The sequence below is a fragment of the Garra rufa genome, chromosome 11 (assembly GCF_049309525.1).
Source record: "Garra rufa chromosome 11, GarRuf1.0, whole genome shotgun sequence".
Classification (NCBI taxonomy): Eukaryota; Metazoa; Chordata; class Actinopteri; order Cypriniformes; family Cyprinidae; genus Garra; species Garra rufa.
The window spans coordinates 34,452,642-34,471,143 of NC_133371.1; the positions used below are offsets into that span (position 1 = coordinate 34,452,642).

Genomic DNA, 18,502 nt, shown 5'->3' on the forward strand with positions numbered 1-18,502 from the left:
GGCCCAGCCAGAGTCCTGATTAAGGGTTCAAATGAATCCAAGTGAGAATCTGTGGAGGGAGCTAAAGATCAGGGTGATGGCAAGGAGACCCTCCAACCTGAAAGAGTTGGAGCTCATCGCTAAAGATGAATGGGCAAAAATACCAGTGGAGACATGCAAAAAGCTGGTCAGCAATTATAGGAAGATTGATTGCTGCAATAGCCAATAAAGGCTTTTCTATTGATTATTGAGAAGGGTTTGAATAATTTTGAACATGCCACTTTTTGTTCAAATGTAAATAAAAGATGAGTATATCTTTTTTCCACAATGATGCCTCTTGTACATCGTCTTATTATCTTTTGGGAGAAGCCTGTGTCATTTCCGGTCAAAAAAAACCTTGCTGGTTGAATAAAAGTAACTTTCAGTCAGAATTTGCCAGGGGTATGAATAATTTCGGGCTTGACTGTATATTTTATTTTTGTGATGCCCTTGTTTTCTTTGGTTTCCAGTAGCACCACACTGAAATGATATCTGCTCTACACCAATGAGAGGGAAGCGTATAATCCCTGGTATTAAGTGTCAGCAACAGTAGGCATGCGTTCTCTTTGAATTAGGGACAGGCTGGGGGCACTGGCACAGCTGGAGATCTCACTAAAACACTGACATCAGACGGATTCTCGTCTCACCAGCTTCCAGTGACATACATTCTAACCCCCATCACCCCAGTCAGCAGGCCTGTAAAGGCAAACAATCCGGATAGTAACGTTAACTAACAAACTAACACACAGCCTTTCAGTGGCCTAAAGTGTATGAATGTAAGTGAATCTCTGTCACTTACAATAAGATTTACTGTGTTTATGCAGTAAGTATCCTGAACAAACTATGAACAACAATTGGTCCATGTTCTTAAAAAAAGTTTATATAATAGAATAGAATTAGTGCTGTCAAATGATTAATCTATATATAATATAATATATAATACAATAATTTGTAATATAATATTACAGCATTTTTCAAATCTAGATTAATGCTAGTTATTATATCATAGAAAATTATATAAATATTACAATGTAGAAGTAATAAAATGAATAATAATAAAAATACATAATATAATAATAAATACAAATACTATAGTTTATTAAATTATGTTAACTCACAATACATTAGTATTATTATTAGTCATATAATATTACAGCATTTTTTTAGATTAATTAACATTTTGATTTTCTAGATTAATGCTAATTATTATATTATATTATATTATATTATATTAATGGTATAATGTAGTAATAATAATAAATTAAATAATAATATAATTTTAAATACAAATATTATTGTTCATTGTAAATTCATGTTTACTCATACATTAGTATGAAGGTTAATTAATATAATATAATATAATATAATACAGTATTAAAATTTAGATTAATGCTAATTATCTTATATTTTATTCTATAATTTTATACACATTTTATAATATTAATAGTAAAAATAAATATAAATACAAATATAAATACTATTGTTCATTGTTATTTCATGTTTACTCATAATACGTTAGTATTAATATTATATGATATTAGAATATTACAGCATTTTTACAATTAATGTAAATTATTATATTATATTATAATGTAGTAATAATAATCATAAATTAAATCATAATATAATTATAAATACTATAATAATAAGAATGTTTAAAATCTAGATTAATGCATATTATATTAAATTGTATTATATTATATAAATGTTACAATGTAATAATAATAAATCATAATGTAATTATAAATACAAATACTATTGTTCATTGTTAATTCATGTTGACTCATAATACATTAGCATTAATGTTTATTTAAAAATAATAATATAATATATTATTACAGCATTTTAAAATCTAGATTAATGCAAATTATATATTATATTATATATGTTATTATGTAATGATGATAATAATACATTTAATCATACTATAATTATAAATACAAATTATTATTGATCATAGTTAAGTAGTGTTTACTCGTAATACTTTAGTATTAATATTAATTTATACAACTTTAAATTACAGTTTATTCATCATTATATGTAGAAATCACCACTAACTTAAATTAATAAATGCTGTGATTGAACATTATGAACACTTACAAATATAACCTTACTGTAAAGTGTTACCAGTTCATGATTGATTGTCATGGAAAGGTCTGTTTAAGTAAAGTGTTGTTGTTAGGAGGCTTGAGAATATCAATACAGGGAACGTCAATAAGAAAGGAAATTACATAGCATCACTCTTTCTCTCTCTTATACCTTTCCCTTCTATTATGACTCCCTGCCTTTGATAGCAAAGGAGTCCAGCAGTCTGGCTTGTTTGTGATCTTTATAGTCATGGCGTCATGGTCAGTGTTTTTTATAGAGCAGATGTGGCCAGTCTATTAGTGCACGTGTTAGACAGGCGTGGAAGTGTTTGATGTCTGTGTTTGACTTGCATTTGGACGTCTGGCCTCTAAAATTAGCTGCATTTGCTTACATTCATTTCCAGTGATAAATGCCTAGAGAAGGGGTTGTTTACTGGACCACAAGACAGAAGTAATGATACATGCTTTGTTCATCCAGATCTTTATTAACACATCTAAGTCAATGTGTTTACGTGATGTCTGCGCTTGCACTATGCATTGCACCAGCCCATAGTGATTTAGTTGTGTAAGTGTATAGTTAGTCTCGCGGGTAATTTCTTATGTTGTGAGAGAAGCGTCATGGGAGATGGTCGCAAACCTCTCTGTCATGGGATCGGAGTGAGGTGTGTTTTAATGATGGCTCTTGGGTCTGTATTTGTGTGTTTTCCATCTAGCTGATGACAGGCTCTTCTTAGTGAATGTATGAGTGCGTATGTCTATACATGGAAGGAGCTTGGAAGCGATTTCGCCTGGCTTGCAGTGGCGAGGCAGAGATGTGTAATCCTCTTTACCTTGTTCTGACACACAGCCTGAGTTTGTGCATGTTAGTGCGAGTGCGTGTCAGTGGGACGCAGTGGGCTGCTAATCTTCCCTGCAGCTCTGGACTGGCAGATGGCATGTATCCGTGCCAGCCATCTGGAGTGTGGGGCATGGGCAAGAATTTGCCTTACTTGGCACCGGAGATTATACCGTCAGATTCACACTTGCTACATTTCACCCATTTCTGTTAACTTACCTTTTTATCAGGTCTGTGGGTCACCCAAAAACTCCCAGCAGATTTATTAAAGGGATAGTTCAACCAAAAATGAAAATTCTGTAATTAATTATTTTCCCTCATGTTGTTCCAAACCCGTAAAATCTTGTTTTTACCTGAATGATCCATAGCTGTGTTTTTTGTTAAGTGATGGTTGTTCATGTGTCCCTTGTTTGTCCTGAACATAAAAATCCTTCAGGTCCCACAAATTCTTAGTTTTTTTCCAGCAATGACTGTATGATTTTGAGATCCATCTTTTCACACTGAAGACAACTGAGGGACTCATATGCAACTATTTCAGAAGGTTCAAACGCTTAGTGATGCTTCAGAAGGAAAAAACATGCATCAAGAGCTGGGGGTGAAAACTTTTGAATGGAATGGAGATGTGTGCATTTTTCTTTTTTTTTTGCCTAAATATCATATCTTTTCATTTAGTAATGCACTTCAGAGGATAGTTATATGTTTCCCAAAAGACAAAATAAGTTAGATTTACCCTGATCTTCAAATTCCAAAAGTTGCTCTTAAAGTGCCCCTATTATGCCTTTTCAAATATGATATTTCATGTAGTGTGTCATGTAGCTGTATGTGAACATAAACTATCTGCAAAGTTGTGACGCCGACAGTGCACTATAAATGAAGTTTTTGTCTAACAAAAAAAAGAGTCGGCTCACATTCGCCTAAACGAGTCGTCAGCAATTCGAATCTTTTTTCTGTAACGGCCACACGTCACGAGCTACACATTTGCGTAATGTCCGCCCACGTTCAATTTCGCAAACAACTTGCCCGCCCACAAACAGTAGGCCTACCATTTTCACGTGGATTAACGTTACATCATGTCAAGAAGACGCCCTGCGCTGTGAGAGTGAATTTGTTTTATATGCCCTTCCGAAAGATGAAACTACCAAGAATGAGTGGTTAACATTAATTTTTTCAACACCTCAGCAGTCCAATGCCAATCTTGTGTTGTGTTCGCGTCATTTTACTGATGACTGTTTTTCCAATCTTGGGGAGTAACGTTACAACGCGAGATTCACCAAACACTTGGTTTTAAAAAATGGATCAGTGCCCAGTTTATTTGGACCGGCTTGCTCCTCTGAACTTCTACCTGTAAGTATGATTAATAATTGATGATTGTATTTTCTAGCGATCGTTCAAAATACGTCTTTGTGTACGTTGGTGTGTAACAACCCCGCACATGTCTTGGTAAGCGGCTAACTTGCGTTTCTGTAGTTCTGTTGTTCAGCTGTGAGTGCAATGTAGTATAAAAATTGTGATTGATGCAGCTTGACTGTCTGTCTGCCTTATTAGTTTAAGTAATGATAATGATAAACGATGGCTTAACGCAGTGTTATGGGTTGTACGTTACAGTGTTGAAGTTCACAACGTAGAGGTGTGCCCGGTTCGCTTACAAAAGCAAATTGCAAGCACTTTCCACAGTTATAATATGACACCCACTGAGAAACGTCCTGCTCCAGTCGTGCTTGCAAAACAGTTTCTTGTCGATGTGCCACTTCAACCGTTTCATCGTCAGACTCCGGCTCGAATTGATAGGGTAAAATCGAGGCTATCTTTTCTATGCATTAACAGGTCTCCACAGCTGTCATTCAGTTATGCCAATGGGCGTTTCGTTTTGCGCTGAAGCGGTAGACCAATCCAAAAGGACTGCACCATCTGACCAATCACAGCGGTGAGGGCTCACTGAAAGGAGGGGTTTAGAGAGACTGATTCTTCGAACTGCTTCACACGAGTCGTTTACGAATCATTTAGAAACGGGGTAAAATTAAATCTAATTTTTGAGAAAACTGAAGTGTTTTTTGAACTTGCATACATGTAAACCTGTTTTAAGAGACTATTACAACAATATTAACTACCTTTAACATGGCATAATAGGGGCACTTTAAAGCAACACCAAAGAACTTCGCTCCCTCTACAGGTTGGAAGCGGAATTGTCCATTACCGCTGTCGTAAATAATTTAGCCTACCGTCGCGTCACATGCACGTTATTTGTTTGGAGGCTACCCAGGACCGGCTTTGGAAATAACAATGTCCAGTGACAAGGTAGAGTATGTTGCATGACTTTATGAAAGTATGAAAACAAAATAAAACATAATAATGATATTGTTTGCTATTTATTTTTGTGTGAATAGCCTGCCGTAAAGCAAGTCGCATTTGTAGTCTCATTTGAACTACAAAACCGCTACCCGACGACCCAAACTTACATAGTGCTGTTATGGCCAATAGAGGGCCGCAAAGCGAATGCAGAAGTGCCGTTTCACCCTGTTATGAGTTGATGAACCACTGACACGAGTTCGGAAACATTATTTTAAGGTAAAAAAAACCTCTTTGGTGTTGCTTTAATGCATTGTGTTTCCTTCTGGAGCATCAGATAACATTTGAACCTTCTGTAATAGTTGCATATGAGTCCCTCAGTTGTCCTCAGTGTGAAAAGATGGATCTCAAAATCATACAGTCATTACTGGAAAGGGTTCAAATACACAAAAATGCTGGTAAATCATAAAGAACTATCACGAAACATAAAAAACACAGCTGTGGATCGCTCAGGTAACAACACAGCATTAAGAATCAAGGGGATGTACATTTTTGAATGGGGTCATTTTTATAAATTCAAGTATTATTTTCTCTTGTGGACTATATGTAAACATCTTGAATGTGAAATATCTTATTCAGGTCAGTACTAAATAAACAAAAAAACATGAATTTTGTATGATCCCTCTTATTTTGGTAAAATAATTAACATTTTGCAGATTCTGAAAGGGGAAGTTGACCTCAACTGTAATGCTGTGTACATATAAGCATAAAGATGGACTCTAAATCTCAGATTACCATTATTTAGTAACAAAACGTATTTTGGATTTTGGACATGGTCGCATGAAACTGCCATGTTTTCTGAAGATGTACCATGGCAACACCAGATTTTTTGGATATTTACCATTGGCTTACCATGGATTTATGTTTTTGGACATGTAACGTGCCAGTACCATGGTTGTGTCAACATGGTACATCCATGGGGTTTGGACATCTGAGACATCTGAGATGGTAATACCATGGTTTTGATGGTAGTCATTCAATACCATGGTATATATGACCCTGGACCACAAAACCAGTTATAAGGGTCAATTTTTTTTAGATTTATACATTATCTGAAAGATGAATAAACAAGCTTTAGGATAGTATAATATTTGGAAATCTGTAATCTGAGAGTGCTGGAACACCACTTTCTTGTAAACACACATATAACAATTAGCGGAAGCTAGAGATTGCGGTTATAAAGTTTTAAATATGGATAGTTTTTTTTACACCTTTATTAACCACCCAGAGTTAAGTGGAGTACTTAATTTTTTATGATGGATGGATGCACTTTTTGGACTTTTAAATCTCAACAGCCATTCACTGGCATTATAAATCTTGGAAGAGCCAGGACATTTTTTAAATATAACACAGATTGTTTTGGTCTGAAAGAAGAAAGTCATATACACCTAGGATGACTTGAGGGTGAGTAAATCATGGGGTAATTTTCATTTTTGGGTGAACCTATCCTTTTAATGAACCAACAGTTGTTAAGCTAACTTCTGTCTTTCATTATTTGTTTTTAGTAAAAGCAAGCACACATTTTATATCCTTGAGCGCCTCTCATAACAGAATTTACCACAAATATTATTCACAAGAGAGAGGAAACCTGGAGTGCATTTACAAGTGTCCAGAATCAACACGTTCAGTGTGGAATCAGTTACGATCAGCTGTTGAAGCCAAGCACAGACACTTGAAAACAATATAAAGTTTTGAAAGGACGGAACACTATGTTCTACATCCTTATGAAAAGAGAATTGTGACTGAAGGAAAAATATCAAATACATCAAAGTCCTGAAAAAATGTTAATTTAAACACAGTTATTAAAGGGTTTTTAACACTGATAATAATAGTCTACAATCCAAATGTGTCCCAGTACCCTCAGAAGTACCTCAGGAACACAAACCCTTGTTTGGGAATCACTGAAGTAAAGGAAAAGAAGATGACGAATAGCAGACAGGCAAAAGTAACTGATGATGTTATCTTGAACTCACGCCTGACTGAACTACTGTCACCCTTAATAGAGAGACAGATGGGCAGAGAGAAAGGGAGTGAGACAGACAGTAAGGAGGGGTCCATATTATGTCTGTTTTAGTCAAATGTGAGAGTGTGTTTTTGCTGGAGCTATAATGTGAAGCACATCTGGTGAGGAGGACTTCAGAGTATTTTTAGCAGCAGTGCTCTATCCCCCAGACAGGAAGTCTTAGAGGCTGTAAACACACATGCACACACTCACACTCACACTAAGCCATACACACATGGGCATCCTTAATGTCCCCTCCTCATGCCAGCGAGAGTCCTGGGAAGTCTGAAGTAATTGAGAACAGATAGAGTGAAGGCAGGGGGCCAAACTCAGCTTTGCTGTCACTGGTCTTCCTGTCTCTGGCTGTCGTTTCATGTAACTCGTGCTAGAGCTAGACTGAACGTGTGAGAGCGTCTGCTAGTTATGTAACACTCAGAAATGTTCAAAAACGTGATTTGCGGGTACAAATGTGAGAAGAGGGAAAGAGCTGTGCATGTGTTTGTTTGTGCTCAATAGACATGTTACAGTAACAAATTAAAGTATATTTTAAGTTGGTCCAAAATATTACTTTTTTTGTGTAAATACCTGACATTATAGCACAGTCTAAGTGACATTTGTGGAAAATCAAAGTCTTTTCAGAGGAAAATCAAACTGTTGCAGTGCCAGCCATTCACAGACTCTGTTAAGAGTGTCTGCCAGCTACTTCTGCACCTGCACACATATTCATTCAGAGAGAGAAAGAGCACATCTGAGAGTCTGAGACCCATGGAAATTTCCTCAGAAGGACGTGAAGGCAGTCACTTTATCAGATGTTTTGACTGAAATAATGTTAAGGTCACGTTTAGTTTCTATGTCAAGGTAGCTAGAATCCAAATATCTTTCTGTGAAGATAACAAGCTATTTTTCTCATCTCCCACAACTTTTAATCACAAAACGATTACAGCAATACAGCGGGCTTGTATTTTTAAAGTCAACATGGTTTTAGAATTAATTCTATTCACTTCTAATAATAAGGAATAAATTACATTTTAAATATATATTCAAATAGAAAGCAGATATTTTAAATAGTAAAAATATTTCACAGTATTACTGCTTTTGCTGTGCTTTGAATCAAATAAATGCAGGCTTGGTGAGCAGAAGAGACTTTAAAAACGTGAAAAATCTTACTGTTCAAAGACTTTTGACTGGTAGTGTAATTAGGCAATACTTTGCTCAGACGATTTTCATGAGGTCTGAGATCTTCGATATCAAGGCCAAAGTGAAAATTTTGTCACCTTACTTACCTTTATGTCGTTCCAAACCTGTATGTGTTACTTACTTTTGAAAAACATAAAAGTAGATATTTAAAAAAAAATGCCTTTTTTTTCGTCCATAAAGTGAAAGTCCAATGTTTTTTAACAAAAACAGTTCTTTTACATGTGTTTTGTGTTACACTATGTAAATAGTGACAAATGCTTCATATTTGGATGCACTATCGCTTTAAACAGCCGCTGATCACATGAGCAGTTCCTCAAGGGTTCACAGATCTGCTAAATAGCTTCCCAGTCGTGGGCAGGTGTTGGAGGCAGTGAGAGTTTGGCTGAATGGAGCATCTGAAGCCTCCGGGTCACATGATGCGAAGGACGGCTGTGGGAGTCGCGAGTGTCCGGTCAGGGTGGGAGGCCAGGGGACTCCTGGATACAGGAAGTCTGTGAACGCTTTCAGGATGGAGCTGTCAGCTGATCCCTCAAGGGAAGGGAAGAGGATGCTGGCAGGTGTGTGAGTGTGTTTGTGTAGCATATCATCCCAACTGTAGCAATGACGTCGAGGAGGTCTGTTTTTGAGATAAAGAAGCCTTCACTTTTGAGCGAAAGTGCAGCTGTGAACGTTGCCCTGAGCCATGCAAATGGATGTGTGTGTGCAGGGATCAGCTCAGGAACAGCTCTGTTATGTCTCAACACCAGTAGCGTTGAACTTCATTTGCCTTGCCGAAGACCTTTGAGAATAGGATGTGAGACGTGCGTGCTCTTGGACAAGCACACTGTGTGCTGACAGTGGGCCTTTCTCTCAGACAGACACTATGGGATGGACTTGTGGGTCTGAGCCAAAGGGTACACAGGGATTTTTTTTCTTTTGCAATATCATTTCCTGACTACAGCCCTTTAGACCAAGGATTCAGATGGCTGATCTTTAACCTTCTTTTTCCTCTAACTATCACCTGGTTTGGTCACTGTTCAATCTGTTAGTGTCCCATCCAATGACCTTTGATCCCGTAAGACCTTTGTTCATCTTTGGAACATAAATTAGGATATTTTTAATGAAATCCAAGAGGTGACCCTGAATGAAGGTCTTACGGGTTTGGAACGACATGAGGGTGAGTAATTAATGACAGGATTTTCATTTTTGGGTGAACTATCCCTTTAAACAGCTTCACATTTTCATACTTTACTCATATTTGAAGTCTCAAAAGAACTGAATGTCCCTCTTTGCAATGAACTCTCATGTAGGAGGTTGTTTGTTTTGGAGGTTTTCAGGTCTGGTGCTTTAGTAGCCATGTGTGTGTGTCTCGTTGTGTGTGTTGTGTGGTTATAGGAGGGCAGGTTATTGCCGGCCTCTCCCATTCTCTCCTGTAATAATGGTGTTTAGGAAACATGAGCAGACAGGAAAGGCAGATACAGAGTGGAAGAATGGAGGGATATCCCTTTACCGGGTTCCCTCCTTTTCCCTTTGGACCTGGCTGGATGGAGAGATGGAGTGCTGTTCTTCTGGACTGCTCCTATTTCTTATTGCACACACACGCAGATTTATATTTGGTGCACAGAACACTATGACATATTTACTCCTTTTAAAACCTTGTGGATTTTATTGTAAGTTTTCATTTAGTCTGTGATCTAAGGATCGGCCCATTTTTAGACCTTTTTTCATATGATATTTGGTTCTGTCAACAGTTCTTGCATTCTTACACCAATGCTTATTCAAAGGTACCACAAGTCTGTAGTCTGATTCCCAAACAAATGACTCTGAGCCTGTTCATTTTAGTGAATCAGAAATAATTTACAGTGCAACCAGCGTGTTCTGATTCTTAAATGAATGACTCTAATGAGCCAGTTCTTTTTAGTGAATCAGAAATATACAGCGCAATCAGTGTAGTCTGATTCTTAAATGAATGACTCTAATAAGCCAGTTCTTTTTAGTGAATCAGAAATATACAGTGCAACCAGTGTATTCTGATTCTTAAATGAATGACTCTAATGAGCCGGGTCTTTTTAGTGAATCAGAAATAAATAGCGCAATCAGTGTAGTCTGATTCGTAAATGAATGACTCTAATGAGCCAGTTCTTTTTAGTGAATCAGAAATATACAGCGCAATCAGTGTATTCTGATTCTTAAATGAATGACTCTAATGAGCCGGGTCTTTTTAGTGAATCAGAAATATACAGCGCAACCAGTGTATTCTGATTCTTAAATGAATGACTCTAATGAGCCGGGTCTTTTTAGTGAATCAGAAATATACAGCGCAAACAGTGTATTCTGATTCTTAAATGAATGACTCTAATGAGCCAGTTCTTTTTAGTGAATCAGAAATATACAGCGCAACCAGTGTAGTCTGATTCTTAAATGAATTACTCTAATGAACCAGTTCTTTTTAGTGAATCAGAAATATACAGCGCAATCAGTGTATTCTGATTCTTAAATGAATGACTCTAATGAGCCGGGTCTTTTTAGTGAATCAGAAATATACAGCGCAAACAGTGTATTCTGATTCTTAAATGAATGACTCTAATGAGCCAGTTCTTTTTAGTGAATCAGAAATATACAGCGCAACCAGTGTAGTCTGATTCTTAAATGAATTACTCTAATGAACCAGTTCTTTTTAGTGAATCAGAAATATACAGCGCAATCAGTGTAGTCTGATTCTTAAATGAATGACTCTAATGAACCAGTTATTTTTAGTGAATCAGAAATAAATAGCGCAATCAGTGTAGTCTGATTCTTAAATGAATGACTCTAATGAGCCGGGTCTTTTTAGTGAATCAGAAATATACAGCGCAATCAGTGTATTCTGATTCTTAAATGAATGACTCTAATGAGCCAGTTCTTTTTAGTGAATCAGAAATATACAGCGCAACCAGTGTATTCTGATTCTTAAATGAATGACTCTAATGAGCCGGGTCTTTTTAGTGAATCAGAAATATACAGCGCAAACAGTGTATTCTGATTCTTAAATGAATGACTCTAATGAGCCAGTTCTTTTTAGTGAATCAGAAATATACAGCGCAACCAGTGTAGTCTGATTCTTAAATGAATTACTCTAATGAACCAGTTCTTTTTAGTGAATCAGAAATATACAGCGCAATCAGTGTAGTCTGATTCTTAAATGAATGACTCTAATGAACCAGTTATTTTTAGTGAATCAGAAATAAATAGCGCAATCAGTGTAGTCTGATTCTTAAATGAATGACTCTAATGAGCCGGGTCTTTTTAGTGAATCAGAAATATACAGCGCAATCAGTGTATTCTGATTCTTAAATGAATGACTCTAATGAGCCAGTTCTTTTTAGTGAATCAGAAATATACAGCGCAACCAGTGTATTCTGATTCTTAAATGAATGACTCTAATGAGCCAGTTCTTTTTAGTGAATCAGAAATATACAGCGCAAACAGTGTATTCTGATTCTTAAATGAATTACTCTAATGAGCCGGGTCTTTTTAGTGAATCAGAAATATACAGCGCAAACAGTGTATTCTGATTCTTAAATGAATGACTCTAATGAGCCAGTTCTTTTTAGTGAATCAGAAATATACAGCGCAACCAGTGTATTCTGATTCTTAAATGAATGACTCTAATGAGCCGGGTCTTTTTAGTGAATCAGAAATATACAGCGCAACCAGTGTATTCTGATTCTTAAATGAATGACTCTAATGAGCCGGGTCTTTTTAGTGAATCAGAAATATACAGCGCAAACAGTGTATTCTGATTCTTAAATGAATGACTCTAATGAGCCAGTTCTTTTTAGTGAATCAGAAATATACAGCGCAACCAGTGTAGTCTGATTCTTAAATGAATGACTCTAATGAACCAGTTCTTTTTAGTGAATCAGAAATATACAGCGCAATCAGTGTAGTCTGATTCTTAAATGAATGACTCTAATGAACCAGTTATTTTTAGTGAATCAGAAATAAATAGCGCAATCAGTGTAGTCTGATTCTTAAATGAATGACTCTAATGAGCCGGGTCTTTTTAGTGAATCAGAAATATACAGCGCAATCAGTGTAGTCTGATTCTTAAATGAATGACTCTAATGAGCCAGTTCTTTTTAGTGAATCAGAAATATACAGCGCAACCAGTGTATTCTGATTCTTAAATGAATTACTCTAATGAACCAGTTCTTTTTAGTGAATCAGAAATATACAGCGCAACCAGTGTAGTCTGATTCTTAAATGAATGACTCTAATGAACCAGTTCTTTTTAGTGAATCAGAAATATACAGCGCAATCAGTGTAGTCTGATTCTTAAATGAATGACTCTAATGAACCAGTTATTTTTAGTGAATCAGAAATAAATAGCGCAATCAGTGTAGTCTGATTCTTAAATGAATGACTCTAATGAGCCGGGTCTTTTTAGTGAATCAGAAATATACAGCGCAATCAGTGTATTCTGATTCTTAAATGAATGACTCTAATGAGCCAGTTCTTTTTAGTGAATCAGAAATATACAGCGCAACCAGTGTATTCTGATTCTTAAATGAATTACTCTAATGAACCAGTTCTTTTTAGTGAATCAGAAATAAATAGCGCAATCAGTGTATTCTGATTCTTAAATGAATGACTCTAATGAGCCAGTTCTTTTTAGTGAATCAGAAATATACAGCGCAACCAGTGTAGTCTGATTCTTAAATGAATTACTCTAATGAACCAGTTCTTTTTAGTGAATCAGAAATATACAGCGCAATCAGTGTAGTCTGATTCTTAAATGAATGACTCTAATGAACCAGTTCTTTTTAGTGAATCAGAAATAAATAGCGCAATCAGTGTAGTCTGATTCTTAAATGAATGACTCTAATGAGCCGGGTCTTTTTAGTGAATCAGAAATATACAGCGCAATCAGTGTATTCTGATTCTTAAATGAATGACTCTAATGAGCCAGTTCTTTTTAGTGAATCAGAAATATACAGCGCAACCAGTGTATTCTGATTCTTAAATGAATGACTCTAATGAGCCAGTTCTTTTTAGTGAATCAAAAATGTACAGTGCAACCAATGTAGTCTGATTCTTAAACAAATTACTCTGAGCCAGTTCTTTTTCATGAATCAAAAACATACAGCAGTGCAAACAGTGTAGTCCAATTCCCAAACGAATGATTCTAAAAATGACGAATGACTCATTTTAGTAAATAAAAACCATACAGCAGCACAACCAGTATAGTCTGATTCCCAAAAGAATAACTCTGAGATGTTTTTCTTTTATTAGTGAATCAAAAACATACCACAGATCCTGATTCACAAACAAATGACTCTAATGAAACAGTTCTTTTTATTAAATTGCCATTATTTGGCATTGTTAAGGAAAAACTAATCGGTACCTGCAAACAGATCATAAATAGATTTATTCACAACGTTTCAGTCCCATGACCTTCATCAGGCATATTAAAAGAATCATTGGAGGAACCGTTAAGAAACCAGAATCATTACATGCAATACTTTAAGTACCAGAAACATTCAGTTCTTTACGTTTCCCATCCCTAGTTATCAAAATCAATCAGATGTTCCCTTTTATCTAATGACCCCATTGAACTATGTAAGTGGACCCTTTGGCCCTTCTAGCCTGTGTAACCTACTGGCCCTCATACCGACACAGTTCAATCTCATCAGATCTGGCTGTGAGACTGGGGGAAATCTTGGCTGAGCTGGTTGTGTTAAGGTCCAGGGAGGCTGGGCTTTATAGCTTAAGACCCCATTTTAATTACACTTGGCTGGAGAGGAAAGTTAACACCGCTTAGTAATTGTGTCCAAGGTCACCAACTGAGTGAGCACTTCTTGATGGATCAGAGCCATTCGGTTTGGGAAATATTCTATTTGTGGTCTTTGAAGTTCTGTCTCCTGTGAATATGGTGCAATTACCTTGCATTTTCACTGACTAAGCGCATACTTTTTCCTTTAATGGACCTGCTTTTGTGTTTCAGATTAGTTTGCCCCCTTGTGGCCGTTTTTATATGTCTTATATTTTCAAAAATAGATTCGTACAGGCTATCATCTCTCAAGTTAAGGCTACCAAATGTTCATATTTGATATTTACCTCTTCATTAAACATACATTTGTCTTGTTGTCAGGTGCCACCAGGGATGTCGGCTCCGCTTTGACCCGGATGTGCATGCGACACCGCAGCATCGAGGCCAAACTACGCCACTTCACCAAGTAAGTGATCGACCCATGTATAGCGTGATTACTTTCATGCCTCACTCCCCGCCAGTCAGACGGCACCGACAGGATTTTATGTCTCTGCCAGGAATTGATTTTCCACTGCGGAGATAAGCAAACATCCATAGATCAATCAGCCTGCTCTAAGGCTTTAATGTGTTGTCTTCAGAAAGACCAAATTAGCTCACAGCTCACAGATTTCAAATGCTGACCTTAAAGAAATAGTTTACCCAAAAATGAAAATTTTCTCATCATTTACTCACTCTCATTTCATTCCAAACTACTCACATGATTTTCTTTATTCTTTGGAATACAATATATGTGTGTGTTTGCTGTTTGTTACCTGAATGATCCGCAGCTGTGTTTTTTATTTAGTGATAGTTGTTCATGAGTCCCTTGTTTGTCCTGAACAGTTAAACTGTCTGCTGTTCTTCAGAAAAATACTTTAGGTCCCACAAATTCTTTGGTTTTTCAGCATTTTGCAATGCAGAGTCGGGGGGTTAAAACTTTTGGAATTTGAAGATCAGGGTAAATTTAACTTTTTTTCTTTTGGAAAACATGTAAACATCTTCTGTAGCTTCTGAAGGGTAGTACTAAATGAAAGAAATATGATATTTAGGCAAAAGAAGAAAAATGTACACATCTTCATTCTGTTCAAAAGTTTACACCCTGGCTTTTAATGCATAATTTTTCGTTCTGAAGCATCAGTGAGCATTTGAACCTTCTGTAACAGTTGTCCTCAGTGTGAAAAGATGGATCTAAAAATTATACAGTCATTATACAGCCTCAAAAAGGCTGAAAAACCAAAGAATCTGTGGGACCTGAAGGATTTTTCTGAAGAACAGAAGGCAGTTTAACTGTTCAGGACAAAAAGGATTCATGAACAACTATCACTAAAAAAAAAAAAAAAAAAAAACACAGCTGTGGATCATTGAGGTAACAACACAGTATTAAGAATCAAGCATATGTAAACTTTCGAACTGGGTTATTATTTATAAATTCAACTATTATTTTCTCTTGTGGACCATATGTAAACGTCTTTTACGTGAAATATCTTATTCAGGTCAGTACTAAATAAAAAAAATAACATGCATTTCATATGACCCCTTTTATTTTGCTAAAATAATTAACATTTTACAGATTCTGCAAGGTGTATGTAAACTTTTGACTTTGTTTTGACTGTATTTTTTTGTTCTTCTTTAAATAATACTGTGATGTTGGATGACCATATAAAATACTGTACTATTTCTGTTAATTTTTGCCATTTTTTAATTTATACTCAGTGCTCTAATGGAAAAAATGATCGCCCCACTCCAAGACAAGATAGAAGAGTGGAAGAAAACTGCTGCCCTGCTTGATAAAGACCATGCCAAAGGTGGGACTGACTCATCACAGTTGTCGATAAGCAAACCTGGTTATTCTCGCTGCTCTACTAACGTGAATGTACATCTTCCTTTTGTTCACCAGAGTACAAGCGCTCTAGGCAGGAGATCAAGAAGAAGTCATCTGACACAATAAAGCTGCAGAAGAAAGCCAGAAAAGGTCTGTCTTTTTTATTCTCTCTGTCAGTGCAATGATTTTTCATTTATTTTCATTATTTTTAGAGGATTACTGCATTTGGTATGTTAAATCATTTGTGAAATGGTGTCATGCTGGACTCTTTTCTAACTCTCTAACTGCTCTCTGTTTCATGCTTGCTTTTTCTGATACCAAGATTAATTGGGTCAAATACAGATTATAAATTGAAGAGTTGGGTCATAAGGTTATGGTAGCAATATTGAATCAGATTATGGTGAACTGTACCACCATCTAGTGGAGGAATGCTAAAGGGGATAGGTAGTTCACCCAAAAAATAATATTCTGTCATTATTTAGTCACTCTTATGTTGTTTCAAGCCTGTATGACTTTCTTTCTTCTGTAGAATGTGAATGAAGGAATTTAGATGGGGAAAATGTGTAACTACGCAATGTATCATGAATTTTCTGAGGCAACAGATTTGCTTGCAATTACATTCCTTTGCATTCCCTCACACTTTTGCAATCGCTTCATGGCAATGCTATTTTTTCTCTCTGTCTTTCATACTGTGATTGGCTTGGCTTCTGCTTATAAACTGTAGAACTCCCAGGTATGTATTCAGGCAGTTCTATCATAGTTCATCATCACGTTTAGCATGACTAACATTGATTTGATTTCATTTCATCCGAGACGCTTTGCGTGCGTTTTACTGAGAATGTTTTAGAGTCCTTTTCAAACAGAAAATTCCATTGTTTGCAAAACGTGCTCATCTCATTGTCATTCTTTCCATCAGACATAATAAGCATCTGTGTTGTACAATCACGCAATATTTGCAACGTGTTTAGATTCATAGCATCAACTCTCTCATTTATTTTCATTATATGGTCATGAAGGTTTCCTTGCATGAAGCCTGACAATGCTTGGTTGCTGTGTTGACATTATCCACCCTAATCTGTCTTTTGTTGTTCTGACCCATGGGACATCTGTGTTGACATCTACATCAAACATTTTCAGTTCATTCAGTTAGAGCATCTTGGCGGACACTACTGTTTGAAAGTTTGGAGTCTGTAAGATTTTATTATGTTCACCAAGCATTTATTTGGTTAAAAAAAACAGCAAAATTCTATTTTTAAAAACTGTAATTTATTCCTGTGATAGTAAAGCTGAATTGTCAGCAGTTGTTACTCCAGTCTTCAGTGTCACATGATCCTTCAGAAATCATTCTAACATGATGTTTTGGTGCTCTAGAAACATTAATATCAATGCTGAAAACAGTTGTGCTGTTTAATGTTTCAGGTTTTTATGATGAATAGAAAGTTCAAAAGAATGCGTCTTTACTGTGACGTTGATTGAATTAAAGCATCCTTGCATAAATCTTACTTACCCCAAACTTTTAAAGGATAGTGTAATTTTCCTTTCATCGATTGTTAATCCACACACTGCTTTATTGCCTCTCACGATTCTCTCTTTCTCTTTGTGTCAGGTCGAGGAGGTTTGCAGCCACAGTTAGACAGTGCCATGCAGGATGTGAGTGACATGTACCTTCTGATGGAGGAGACCGAGAAGCAGGCTGTGCGCCGAGCCCTCCTGGAGGAAAGGGGGCGCTACTGCACCTTCATCAGCTTCCTGCAGCCCGTAGTGGTGAGAATGGAAATCTCTTGAGTCTGAAGTTACTTTTAGATAATATATTTAAATTAAAATGTATAAATATGTAGGCCTTAAGGTTATCTAGAAGCTGGCGTGCTCGAAAACAATGAGAAAATTCACATTTAGAAGATATAAGTCTTCTTTATATCTAAAGATATAAAGAAAAAAAAAAAAAAAAATAGAAGATATAAGTCTTCAAAACTTAGTTTTGTTGACATCACCCTGCACTTCACTTTCTCATCGAACTTTCTGTCCAGTCAAATGCTCTCAAGATTCCGAAGAAGCGATAAAAAAAAATAACTACACATCTTCAGCATCATTATAATCACTTCAGTGAACAGTAGACCTTTAAAAACATACATTTTATGTATTTATGGAATAACAAAACACATTTACTCATGTAACAACATTCAGACACCAGATATAATTTTAGATATTTTTTACTAGTGGGTGCAGATTATAGGGGTAGTGGGTATAGTTCATTAATGTAAGTGAGGATAGCAAAATAAAGTAAACTGTGACATTATACCTAAAAATTCTTCATACGGTGGACTACCAGTAAAATTTATAAAAATTTGGGACCAAAATTATTCAGACACTTTGACCTGACCATGTGACCAAGTGTTTTTTTTTTTTTTTTTTGCTATTGGGGCCT

General features: G+C 36.1%; 1 protein-coding gene across 4 annotated transcripts in view; it reads left to right on the forward strand.

The window, feature by feature from the left end:
- mtss1la (MTSS I-BAR domain containing 2a) overlaps nucleotides 1-18,502 on the forward strand; it is a 39,253-nt gene that overhangs the window by 11,375 nt on the left and 9,376 nt on the right. For all 4 annotated transcript variants that reach the window (XM_073850481.1, XM_073850482.1, XM_073850483.1 and 1 more), the window contains exons 4-7: nucleotides 14,598-14,682; nucleotides 15,969-16,060; nucleotides 16,153-16,227; nucleotides 17,684-17,841. In XM_073850481.1, coding sequence (XP_073706582.1) covers nucleotides 14,598-14,682; nucleotides 15,969-16,060; nucleotides 16,153-16,227; nucleotides 17,684-17,841 — 410 coding nt within the window. The remainder of the gene's footprint in view (nucleotides 1-14,597; nucleotides 14,683-15,968; nucleotides 16,061-16,152; nucleotides 16,228-17,683; nucleotides 17,842-18,502) is intronic.